The 12,978-nt window shown below is 36.7% G+C and overlaps 1 protein-coding gene across 2 annotated transcripts in view; it reads left to right on the top strand.

Annotated features, from left to right (window-relative positions):
• The first annotated feature begins 7,639 nt into the window (after window positions 1-7,639).
• Window positions 7,640-12,978, top strand: part of ttyh2l (tweety homolog 2, like) — a 77,221-nt gene continuing 71,882 nt past the window's right edge. Inside the window, exon 1 of one of the 2 annotated variants that reach the window (XM_065263320.2) lies at window positions 7,640-8,042. In XM_065263320.2, the coding sequence (XP_065119392.1) occupies window positions 7,914-8,042 (129 nt within the window). In that variant the 5' untranslated portion in view covers window positions 7,640-7,913. The remainder of the gene's footprint in view (window positions 8,043-12,978) is intronic. The other variant, XM_065263319.2, reaches the window with a different exon arrangement.

Raw genomic sequence — 12,978 nt, 5'->3', positions numbered from 1 at the left:
CTCCCTTTCAGTGGTGGCCGCCGGCCGGTGACTTGTCTTCCGAGCAGCCCGAAATCAAAATATGTTAAAATTGCTAAATTGTTAAAATACAAGCATGGTGCACACGCGTCGAAAGAATTTATGATAAAAGAGACGCTCTTGTTCACAAAAGCGAGTATCTGGAGCGTCTCTTTTATCATAAACCCTTTAGACACGTCTGCAGCAGGCACTTATTTTGACATCACACATGATGCACATAAGTTTACATACGCTCCGAACACATATTTTGAAATGACGAGCCACACACATGACGGGTTGCATACATGTTGTGATAAGCTTCGCATCGTGCGCTCTAGAAAAAAGAAGTCACCGGCCGCCACTGCTCCCTTTTTGATCCAGTCTCTAGCAGCCAGTCAATGAATTGCAGTTTAAGTCACTTCCATCTTGGCTTCACGACAGAGACCGGAAGGTTGCCCCTTGGTTGCGACATGACAGATCAGTAAAAGATTCTCACCAACCAGGCCATAAAACCCAAAGCCATGTCCATTCTCTTTGTAGATCGTCCTTACAAATACAAGCTGCTCATAAAAGCAAGCAGTTGTTGTGCAAAGAAGTCTTTGGAGAGTTCTTCCGAACCTCGCTCTCTTCATCACTCCACCAGATCAATACAATGCTGGGGCAATTATCATTGTAAACCACAGATTGCAATGACTGGCCTCGTTCCACAAGTACACGCTCAGACAATTCAGTTTGTTCTTCTGCTGTGATCTTGTTTCAGACAATCATATACATTTTAGGCTTTAGACTTACGGCCGGTACAGAAAAAGCACCAAGATAACCAATATAATTCTTTTTTAACATACACCCCCATCCCAAATTTGTCAGGTTAACTGCTGGTTCACAAAGAGGCTGTGCTATTTCTAGATCCCCAGAGAACTTAAATATTACACCGATTGCCCAACTTCCAGAAATGAATAGTATTTTGTTTGTACTTCAAGGTCTAAGAAAGAAAGGTTCCCACAAAAGAAGCATCTAATTCTGTTTTTTTCCTCTCCTGCAGCGTACAAACTACTCCACAGTCACCTTGTTCCACTAAGCAAATGGATTACCCTTGTAATGGTCAAAGGGGACAAAACACAAGATCAATAGTTTAGTGACACACATTATAGATAAAAATCAATTGAGGAAGAGAGACAGAGTTACCGGTGCAAAAAAACCATCCTAAACTCAGCAGAAGGTCAAAAAACGCTGCGGGATTTTAGTATTCTTGCCTCCACACAATGTGCCAAAGGTGGTTGCCATGGCATTACTTTGTGGATGCTAAGATGTTGTGAGTGTTGTTTTTTAAATGTAATGTTATGTGTTTGTAAGTATGCACTTGGGTTTTTTAAATAAAGCTTCCTAAAATATTTTTTTCTGGAGTGGTATGGCTCTTTTTCACAGTGGTGCCATTGAAAAAACATTTTTGCATGGCCGTAGCTACCGAGATCCGGACCTCGGTAAACTTTTCATATAAAAAATAAAATAGTTGTCTGAATGACTAATTAGTAATTAAAATCGACTCACATTGGCATGATCCACGTATATAATTTAAAGTGTAAAATGTAAGACTGTAAAGCCATTTTCACACAGACATTACGGATAATACACGGAAAATGCATCCGGGATTTATCCATGATTGTTTGATTTTTGGTTAATTCATACTGCCAATGATTTTTCGGAATCTGTGCGTGCATTTACACAAACACCGTAATCCCGTAAAGACACATGCACTTGGTAGTTTTTTTCCACAGCGTTTGAAGTTTGCTTATTATCCGTTATTTCTCTCACCAAAAACAATGCACGTGCATTTTTGTTATTGATGTGTGTGACGCTCCGTTCTAGTATGCTGGTGAATGATCTCAGCTTCAGCGTGAATAGGGACGAGCTCCCTGATAACTGCTTCAGTCCAGTTTGCAGACATTTCTCATCGTAAATTTGAATCTGCATGTAGCTAAACCATAACTTCATGAATAGAAGCTTGTCTGCCAATTTACAAGTATATTTTCTGGGACAAAAGCGCTGTCGGCCAATTTCAAGATAGCATTTGCATTGTTGCCAGATCCCATTGTAAAAATCCTTTTTAGAAGTAGTGTTTAATGTTTTAGCAATTAATGTGATACTTTGGGGAATTTATAAAGTGAGAATGTGCATGTTACTGTAAGCGATGTCTCTGATTTATTTCTGATAGTCAAGGTCTGAACTTATTAGCACAGTTTAATATACTTAGATGTTCTTAAGTTTATTTGAAAAAGTAGTAAAGACTTACAGTATTTTTGGTATATAAACTACATAATTTGTGGGAAAAATGGTAAATTTACTAAGTGTATTTAAAGTTTATTTCAGTGCACTTTTTCCCCCTGGGATAGCAATAAACTCTTAACCCCACCTCCTCTCCCTTTAAGCTCACTAATTTTCAAATCTTGGCTACGGCCATTATTTTTGATTCCCTAAAGAACAATTCAAATGTTCTTAAAGGCCCAAGTATGGTCCATTTTTCATGCATAGGTGAGGGTCCACATATTATTAGAGGTCTTCTTGTCCAAAGAAATGTATTCGACACAAAATGATCCAAATATATTTTTACCCATACCTGAAGTGCACAAATTTTTTTTAAAGAAAAATGCCCAACCTGGAAAAATATGACCCGAGTCTCACTCAACTCAGTGGATTTTTAACCCGACTGGATCCGAATGTAAACGGCTCCGACGTGTGTGCAGTCTGCATCCTCGCATAAGTAGTTACTATAGGTGATTCCCAAATTAAATACTTATGCACTATTCTACACCATTTTGTAGTATAAATAGTCGAGATATCTCGTCAATTACGAGAAAACGCTTCCCCGCCAATGACGAGATTTTCCGTCTTTCCGCAATACCGCTATTATCCACCAGGTGGTGCCCTTCTGCAACTTTTTATACCTGGAAGTATTGCCCTATGGCAAGCGGCTGCATGTCTGTGTCTGTTTTAAAGATCGCTCTGAATGGGAACTCTATGAAAAGTCCGTCACAAAAATGGAATTATCTCTGCTTTTTGCTCAAAATGTGGTGTTTTTGCAGAAACCTACCCATATTCAAAAGCTGATTACAAAAGAACCACAGAAGGTAGGATAAAACGTTGTTGTTTTTTTTGTTTGAAAGCAGAGGGTCTGTTCTTTCATTTGGTATATTGTATGTTTATATATTTAAAGAAGAACATTTTCTGGAAGGCATTAAACTTTGGTGAAAATCATGAAAAACGCTGGCGCTGGCTGGCAACTTTTTTTTTAAAACGCTGGCGGTGAAAGAGTTAAGTGCATAGTACAACACAGTACAACAGCCAGAGAAGCAGCAGCTTGGCCAGTAAACTCCAGCCTGATCTCACAAGAATTCGTACATATTTTACGAGTTGGCTAATTCTTATGAATTCATACGAAGTTAATTGTGCAAGAATGTACAATTCTAATGAAAAAAAAAAACCTAACCCCGCCGTCACAGGGATCAAGGGAAATTGTAAAAAAAAAGGGGGGGGGTATCTATTGGAAAACAAGGGTACTGCATGCTTAGAGATGAGCGAGAGAGTTAGTTTACTAATAGCTCAGACAAAATCATAATTGGCACTGGTCTGGGGGGGACGGTGCGCCCCCTGCCCCCCAAACTCCACCTAGGGTGTGCATACTATACATGCACCACCAGATTTTTGTACATTGTAAAAACAGACTATACCCAGGGCTTAATTCACATCTCTCCAAAGATGTACAATGCGTCAACTGCAAACGAGTGGTCTGCTAAACCCTCCCACGGGTCAAAAAAATTTGTGTCCCATTTCCACTTGTGACTGTAAAAACAAATGCTAGCTCAAATACATGTAAAACATACTTCTTTTCAACCAACTGCACTATTTGATCAAACTAGCATTCATTTAGTAAAATGGACATGACTTTATGGCTTAATCTGTATTATATTGTAGCTCGTTTTATTACTCACGGTTGGTCAGGAACATCCAGCCATCCAGTTTCACTGAATAAGAGCCGATTAGAATAAAACAAAGTCTGAAGAAAAACACATGCATGCATATTCAGATATTACTGACAGTACAACCCTGGGAGCTAAAGCGAGCAGACACGTCTGCAATGAGCAGCGCAAACTCTTTGAGGCTGATGCGTAAATCTTCATTCATATGTATAGGCCTTAGTCATTCAATGCACCACAGAGGGATTTACGCATTTAAATCCCAAAAAGCAATAACCAGAGCAGAACTCCTTAATATCGCTATACGTTTTTTTTTTGAACATCAAAAGCAGACCATCTGCTTGAAGAATATGAGGATTAATATGTAATAATGGCAGGTGATGGAAGGAAGTCGTTTTCTGAGTCATGGTGAACTTCAGCTGCAACCTTTACAGGAATTGTTTATAATGCAGATTTGTCTTGAGACTCTTACTTGGATTCAATTATTGTCACGATCTCATAAAGTCAACACATGGAAGAAAAGTGAGAAAACAACACACAAATGAGATTTGAAGGCTACAAGGATGGCATACGCAATATAACAAAGTCAGGTTTGTGTTAGTGCAAATAAGCAAAGGGTAACAGGTGAGAATTTGTCATTTCTTGTTACAAGTCCAATGTATCTACTTCTCAGAGCTGCTAGTTATATAAGTTAAAGTCAGTACAATCTACCCTGCTGAAAAATAGACCTTTAACCATTCTAGGTGGTTAAATGGTCTAAACTGTTCTCCTATAGCCTACAACTATACCGTTTTGGTCTACCTTTAAGAGTATACAACACATTGAAATGTTGTACCTATTTAAGCACAAAATTATACCCAAAGGACCTATTGTGTACCAATTAAATGTTTCTGGTACAAAAAAAATGTGTATTATGTTTAGTATACCCGTAAAGGTACAAAACCGAACCTCTGGTTACCACCCCAGTGACAGAAAAGGTACAGTTTTCTATTTTCTGACAGTGTGATAAACCAGTTAAGACCAGAAAATAACCCAAGGCCTGTTTAAGCTGTTTATTTAGCAGGATCTGATTAATACTTTGTCAAGGACGTGCTTCACACATTTGCATTCATCACATTCATACACTGACAGCACACAGTGCTAAACACTGTAACACTGCAGTGATTCATGACATACACGTATGGAAACAAGACTCATGAATATTCCCAAATAGTCAAACAGTAGCATCTTACGACCCACTGAGGTGTTGGAGATCTTTCATCTGTTCTTAGTTTTTCTCACTGACTTGTAATGTGCTACTGCCCCCTATTGGTTCTCAGCTTTTACTGCTGACATATGAAGGACCAGCAGATGAGCTTATGTATATAAAATCAGCTAATTAAAAGTACACTCTAAAAACAAACGGTGCTATATAGCACCAAAAGTGGTTCTTTGCTCGTAATAATCATAGAAGAACCGTTTTTAGTGCCATATAGCACCGGTGAAGCACCAGTGAAGCACCTGTGTAGAACCATATAGGGGCCATATAGCACCACATATGGTTCTACATAGCACTATTTGGTTCTACACCGGTGCTTCACTGGTGCTTCACTGGTGCTATATGGCACTAAAAACGGTTCTTCTATGATTACGAGCAAAGAACCACTTTTGGTGCTATATAGCACCGTTTGTTATGTTTATATATATATATGTCAAATCATTTTATTATTGGTCTAGTCAGATTAAAAGTACATGTGGGGAATATTATTGTATAAAGATAATGCATGTAATGAATAGAAAAACACATAATGTATATTGTATGAGACGTTTACTACAATATATGCAAAACTAAGAATAGGAGTTGATGGGCAGTCAGACGCTATGTCCGTTTCGTTTCCATTGATCCTTGTTTCCTGGTTTCAGAATTATGGGTGTTGCACTTAACTCATTGGGAAATGAGGCATTAAACATGACAAAAATGTAATGAAGTGTGTGAATAATTTGAGATTATATGTATATGAATAGGGCAGTTCTTATATGAAGTGCCTCTTCCATCCACTAGATGTCAAACTTGAACAGGATTGAGAAAGTTAAAGAGGCTTTGATCTAAAATAAAATATGCAAAGAAAATGCAAGAACATGTTAAAGGCTTTTACTTGAAATGGGTATTAAATGCTTTATATGAATTTGTGAGAATGTCTTGAGTCTCTCTCTCTCTCTCTCTCTCTCTCTCTCTCTCTCTCTCTCTCTATGTGTGTGAGCGTGCGTGCGTGCGTCTATTGTGGAGTGCCATAAACCAGGTAAAGTATACTAGAATGTACTAAAATATACTTAAATATCAATGTAGGCTTGGTATTTTGTGCTAAATCCTTAAAACTATCATTCTACATTCAGTGCACTTGGTAAAAAGTATACTAAATACCAATAATACTTGATTTTATTGTATTTAAATAAATGGTGTCTCAAAATAGCATAGTCGAGAAACTGAAGGACATTAGGCACAAAATTAGTTCATGAAAATAGTACATTAAATAGGCTAAGTGTATTTTTTTAGTGCACATTTTTTTTCACGTGGAAACATTTGTGCACAAACATTTGTAAAAAGACAATCTAAGTCATTGTGCATTGAAAAGTTTAGAGGAGTTGCTGGTAAGTACTATGACCATATTTACCAGTTAGACTTTTTCAGAGTTGTTTATTTAAACATACAATCCATAACTTTTTGGTTATATATAAACAAAACTATCGAGCAATTTACAAAAATCAGTGTTCAAAACTGGGTAACGACAGATAAACCGATGAACATATGTTAACCGATGATTTCTATGTTTTGAGCTTCTAAGGAACTGTTAGTTTGACGTCATCTGATTTCAATTCACGTAAAGGCAAAGGAATACCATATTTTGAAAGGCCTATGTAAGCCATTGTTGTCTTGTTTAATGATTAATTAGAATATAAAAATAAAGACAAATAATAATAAGAAGAAGTCAATAAATAAATAAGAAGCATAAATTCTTACAATAATCTGCTTTGTATGTTTTAAACAGAAATGGCAATAGACTGGCAAAAGTTATAGATTGCAGCATTGAAGGGATAGTTCATCCAAAAATTAAAATTTTGTAATCATTTTCTCATCCTCACGCTGTTGTAAATCTGTATGAATTTCTTTTTTCTGATAAACATAAAAAAATATATTTTGATAAATGATGGTAAGCAGTAAGCACACAGCTGCCTGATTGTAAGCATTGACTTCCATAGTAGGAAAAACAAATACAATAGAATTCAATGGGTACCATCAACTTTGTGTTTACAATCATTTATTAAAATATCTTCTTTATCATTTATCACAATACTTCCATACTATTTGTTTTCCTACTATGACAGTCAATGATTACAATCAGTTGTGTAATTACCATCATTTATCAAAATATATATTTTTGTGTTCATCAGGAAAAAGAAATTCTGAGTTTTCATTTTTGGGTGAACTACCCCTTTAACGAACAAAGCTGCAAAGTCCGTCAACAAATAATTACAGGCTATACATACGCCATTTACGCATTACAGTAATATATTTGTATATATTTTTTCAATATACAAGACTGTATTGTAATTCAGTAAATCAACACTACCTGCGTTTCAAACTTTGGAGAGTGTTTTGGGCGCTCGTGCGGTGCGCAGACGCGAGAGTCACACACGCGTGGAGTCAGTGCGCGTGCCAGTGAGCCTCGAGCTCACACAGCTGATCACTCTGCATGGAGTTACACCTATGAGTTACACACATAACTCTTGTGTTATGCATCCATTTAAGGTTAGGGAGTCAGGGGAAATACTTTTGCGCGGTGTTTCCCTGTCTGTTCATGCTGTATTGTTGTCGAGTAACGGATCTTCATTGCGTTTGTTGTTATAAAGTGCCGGGGCGCTCGTGCTCCGGTTTTAGGTCAGCTGTTGTCGCGTTTCTCCTCCGGGATGGCCTTGGCGCGACAGGACTACATCGCCCCGTGGTGGACCTACTGGCTACACAATTTCCCGCATGTTAATTTTCATTTTCAGGCGGTTGATGACGCGTTCAAACCGGAGGACGCCGAGTATCGGCAGGTGAGAGAGGCTATACAATAGTGTACATTTGGGTTAAATTGGTAACAACTACAGCAAATGTGCAATACGACAAAGCTTTAACATGAGGGTAAACAAATCAATATATAAATGTTCTTAGTAATGTCATGATGAGCAAGTTGTTGCGAGTTATAGATGTATGCTGGGCCCTTATTGGCTGATTTCCCCATCATTATTGATTATTTAAAAGTCTTCCCGCAAAACATTTACTAAAATAGTGTATACAATAGACAGAGTTTAGTTTTTAGTGATTAAATTTAATATTAGTTTCATCTGACTTTATTATGTCTAAGCTATTTTTATCCAAAACAAACTTTTGTTTGACCATCGCTTTTTCATTGCTATTTTGAGAATTGTTTATTATTATTCTTTCTGTCCAGTGTAGATAAAAAAATTAAATAACTGCATTAAAGTTGTCACTGGGATGGTGCCTTTAAAGATTATACAGTTGTTTAAAACCCGAGAGTATCTCAGAGTAGCTGATGTCTGTAAATTGTAAATTTTATTTGTAAGCTCTTGGTTTAGGCTACATCATAAAAAAAAATTTTTTCATCAACATATCAGCACTTTGAACATCTAATAAGGTGTGATAAATGTTTTGGATCTCTACAAATGTACAGTATCTGGCAAAACAGATGTGTCGGGTGTTTGCAGTGACAAGTTAATATCAAGCTTACTTCTTCACTGAGTTTATGCTTATTTATATTTATGTGTCTTTTCAATCACTGCATTACAGAGTTGTAAAAATAACACAGAATAGCTCAAATTTATCATAGGATCACAAAACACGACTCGCATTTCTATGACAGAAGCTCTATTTCCTCCAGACAGTGATTTGTACCATTGCTGAAGATATTGTCTCCAGAGAAACATTTTCCTCATTGATTCAGTCAATACTTCTTCTGGTGTTTTTCATAAAAAGGATATTACATGCCTTGTTCAAGGTCACATTTCTCTGGTTCACTTGAGAAGAAAATCAATAGAGAAGCAACACAGATTTTTTTGTCTCTGATTCTAGAAAAAATGCATCTCTTGGTTAAATTCTCCCCTTGCTGTTGTCACTGTTTTCCCAGTATCATATAAAGTGTTTATTATTTGTTAAGATGTTTGGACATTTCACAAGTTTGGAATTGAAATTCACTTTAGGGAGAATGTCATCATGATGCAAATATAATGTTTCAACATTTCTGTGACATGCATCGTAAAAATTATATTCTTGAAAATGCAGATGTAAAGGAATATAATTTTATTCAGTGTCATGGTATCGGAGTACCGTGCTTTTAAAATGTGATGTCATCACTGACTAGTGTTACCATCATAGTTTTCAATAGCAGGCAATATGCAAGCTTCACTTAGTAAGCTTGGTTTTGTACATCACCACTTAGTCCTGTATCATGTATTTCTTCTGCATCTGTCTCTATACCATTTGTTTTCCTTTAGTGTTGGCAGGAAGTTTGGTTTAATGTGGTTCACATTTGCCTCTTATGTTAAACATCCTCTGATAACAATAGGATAAATATAGAGATCGAACGATTATATTGTGGTTGATGATCTCATGTGGTGTTTAATTTACAGCTATGCAGTAGATATGTAGATGTTCAGCGCTCAAATGTAAAAGCCGCTTAACGCCACCTACATCAAAAATGACATAATGATATTAACCGAATGCTCTCGGCACGTGTTATACGTTCATCAAATACTTTCGCTTCAAATCTGTTTAATTCTGGCCTCAGGCCATTTAGAAATATCGTTTTGATGGTAGAATCCACTAAACCATTGATCACAGCGCCATGTGTGGATCAGTTTCTTTATTTTTACATTCTTTCATCATTTGCAATGTTTCTGGTTGCATTTTTAGTAATTTTGCAACTGTTTACAATGTCTTGTCCAAAGAAGTGGATTTTTATACATGGAGGTTTTTGCTAAAAAGCATGCATGCACTTAGAGGGTTTTGCAGTCAATTTTGTTAAATATCAGTGAAATGACTAAAATGACATTTTGTGAAAATAAAACATTTTAGTTGCTGACTAATAACCTTTTTATTGCAATTCAAGTGAAATTGAACCTGAACCCAAACTTAAGACAAACATTTACAGGAAAACATGTCAGATGCACTTAAAGGCTTTGCATCTGAACTCCTCAATTGCTGATGATGTTGAACATTTCCTCATAACATTTATTTTACTGTTGCCTGGGAGAGATATCTTGTTTTCTACATATATACAGTACTGTGCAAAAGTCTTATGCCACCATGCTACCATTAGATTTGTTGTTTTTGCAATTGTATAGTGATCATATATAATTATTTCTAGTGATGCACCGATGTGTCGGCCGCCGATATTTATCGGACGATTTTTGATGAATTTGAAACCATCGGCATATCGGCAACAGCACGAGAAAGGCCGATACCGATTGTTTATTAATTAATCGCATAAAGGCAATGAGTTGCTTGTCTGTTGCATAATCCAGCATTTTTTACAATAATTATCAAAATAATTAAATACTTCCCAAAACAAAATAAGTTGTTTAAATTATAGTTTGTCAGACGTGCGATGAGGGAAAAAATAATAAATCACGTAGTTAATCATGCGATATTACTCATTCACATGATCCATGAGGTCTAGAGTATTTCTGGAAAATGTCTGCGGTCTCACGAATCTCCGCATTTTTCCGTGGCCCTGCTACGGACTGTCTTTTTTCGTGGCATTCTTACGGATTGGTTACTCAACTGCTTTTTCCTATTTTCAAACCATCTTCGCTTCGGTTTAGTGTTAGATTTGGTGTTTGCGTTAGTATGTCACTTTAAGTATTGGTTTATACTATTTTTTCTGATTTATCTTTTATATTTTCTAAACTTTAAACAATTGTCGCCTGGCGTTGGGGTTAGAGTTGGGTTTGGGTAGGGATGTCATTTTATGTAAATCTAACCCTAAACCGAAGCGAAAATGGTAAGAAAATAGGTAACCAAGTTGAGTAACCAATCCGTGAGAATGCCACGGAAAAAAACAGTCCGTAGCAGGGCCACGGAAAAATGCGGAGATCCGTGAGAATGCCACGGAAAAATGAGCACAAAATTCCGTGACTATGCCACGGAAATTCGTGAGATCAGGTTGGGTCTGGGCTTTCTTCAAAATCTAGGATAAAGACCAAAAAAATCTCCATTTGCAACGAGTGTTCTGCAGAAATTTCAAGAGGAGGTAGTATTGTATACAAGTGTTTAATATCGGTACCGGCCAGAAGTTGTCTGTTTAAATCAGTATTGGCGCATCCCTAATTATTTCTCAGTCTCTTTATTAGAATACAACCAGAAAATACAGGAAATGTGTATGTAGTATTAAAAACAATATAAAAGTATAAGCTAAAGTGTCAAGTATTTAGGGTAAACTCCCCTTCCACTTGAGCAATAGCAAGAAACTGTAGGATCTCTTAAACCTAAATGAAATTAAAACCTAATTTCTAATTCTAATTGAATGACTTCAGGACTTCAGTCTCCTCAAAAAAGCCCAAGACGTGTTTCGTGCCAAGGGAGGTCACACTAAATACTGACACCTGAAGAAGACCTTTATTTCTGAAAATGGTTTTGTTTTTAATTTTGTGTACATATTTCCTGTATTTTCTGTTTGTATCTTAAAGAAAGATTGAGAAATAAATATGGATGCACATTAAAACTTTGCTAAAACAACAAAGCTGGTGATGGTGGCCTAAAACCAATCTAAGCTGTTTGTTATTGCCAATAAAACCACCAGTTTTTATTTTATAGTTTGGCATAACTAATAAGCGCACTAAAAATAATTACACCACTCTTAGTGATTTTAATAAATTTGTTCAGGATTTCCCAAGACCAATACGATTTATATAATGTGACATCAATTTCAGTTTAGTGCACTGACTGGGTTCTCTTCTGAGGTAGCCTCTGTTTTTAGTCCTTTTAAAGGATTACTCCACTTTTCATAAAACAATCCCGATAATTTACTCACCCCCATGTCATCCAAGATGTTTATGTCTTTATTTCTTAAGCCAAGAAGAAATTAAGTTTTTAAACAGTACAAGATGTTTCTCATTTTAATAGACTTTATTGGACCTTAACAGTTCACATCAGTGCAGTTTAAAATTGCAGTTTCAATGCAGCTCCAAAGGGCTCTAAACGGTCCCAACCGGGGCATAAGGGTCTTATCTAGCAAAACGATTGTTATTTTCTGCAAAATATAAAGCAGAACTTCTCGTCTTACACTAGCCGTGTGCCTTGCCAGAACAACCTTGCGTATTACATAATCACGTCAAAAGGTCACGCGTTACATATGTGAAACGCACACTTACGGACCATTTAAAACAATAAACTGACACACATATATTATTTCATTTAAAATGTTGTTGTAAACATCTAAAAGCATTGATAACTGTAGATATTTGTCTTGCATTTAAAAGAGCAGAAGACCCATTTCCTATGACAATGTTTTCTTAACCTTTGGGTATCCGGCTTTCCTCTTCCTTCCTGCTGGATCACAAGACTCCAGGGTTGTCGTGCTTTACTCTCATCACATGATGTTTGACTCAAAGACTGATCGTTTCTAGTTAGCCTCAGTACATTTGGGTTACCATGGCTACATGCTCGGGGGCTAAAGCTCGCCCTCATAACAACCATTGTATGATTTATCCACCCACAGCTGTCAGGAACCGTTCGTGGCATTACATCAAGATGCCTAATCGCACTCCTCCGTTTCTCTGTTCTTCTACGTACTGTTCAGGAAACAAAGTCATTTGTACTGTATGTACAGTAGTTAGACATTCATGTGTAACACCTCCACAATTATTTATTTGTATTTTACAGAACTCTTGCATTTTTCTTTCATTTCCTAGTTCTTGCATGTCATCAGTGACGAGAGATGAACCAATCATAAGCTGCAATCCATAATTATAA

This window comes from Paramisgurnus dabryanus, chromosome 3 (assembly GCF_030506205.2).
Source record: "Paramisgurnus dabryanus chromosome 3, PD_genome_1.1, whole genome shotgun sequence".
Classification (NCBI taxonomy): domain Eukaryota; kingdom Metazoa; phylum Chordata; class Actinopteri; order Cypriniformes; family Cobitidae; genus Paramisgurnus; species Paramisgurnus dabryanus.
Note: the sequence above shows the minus strand (reverse complement) of the source record. Positions and strands in the feature narration are given on the sequence as shown.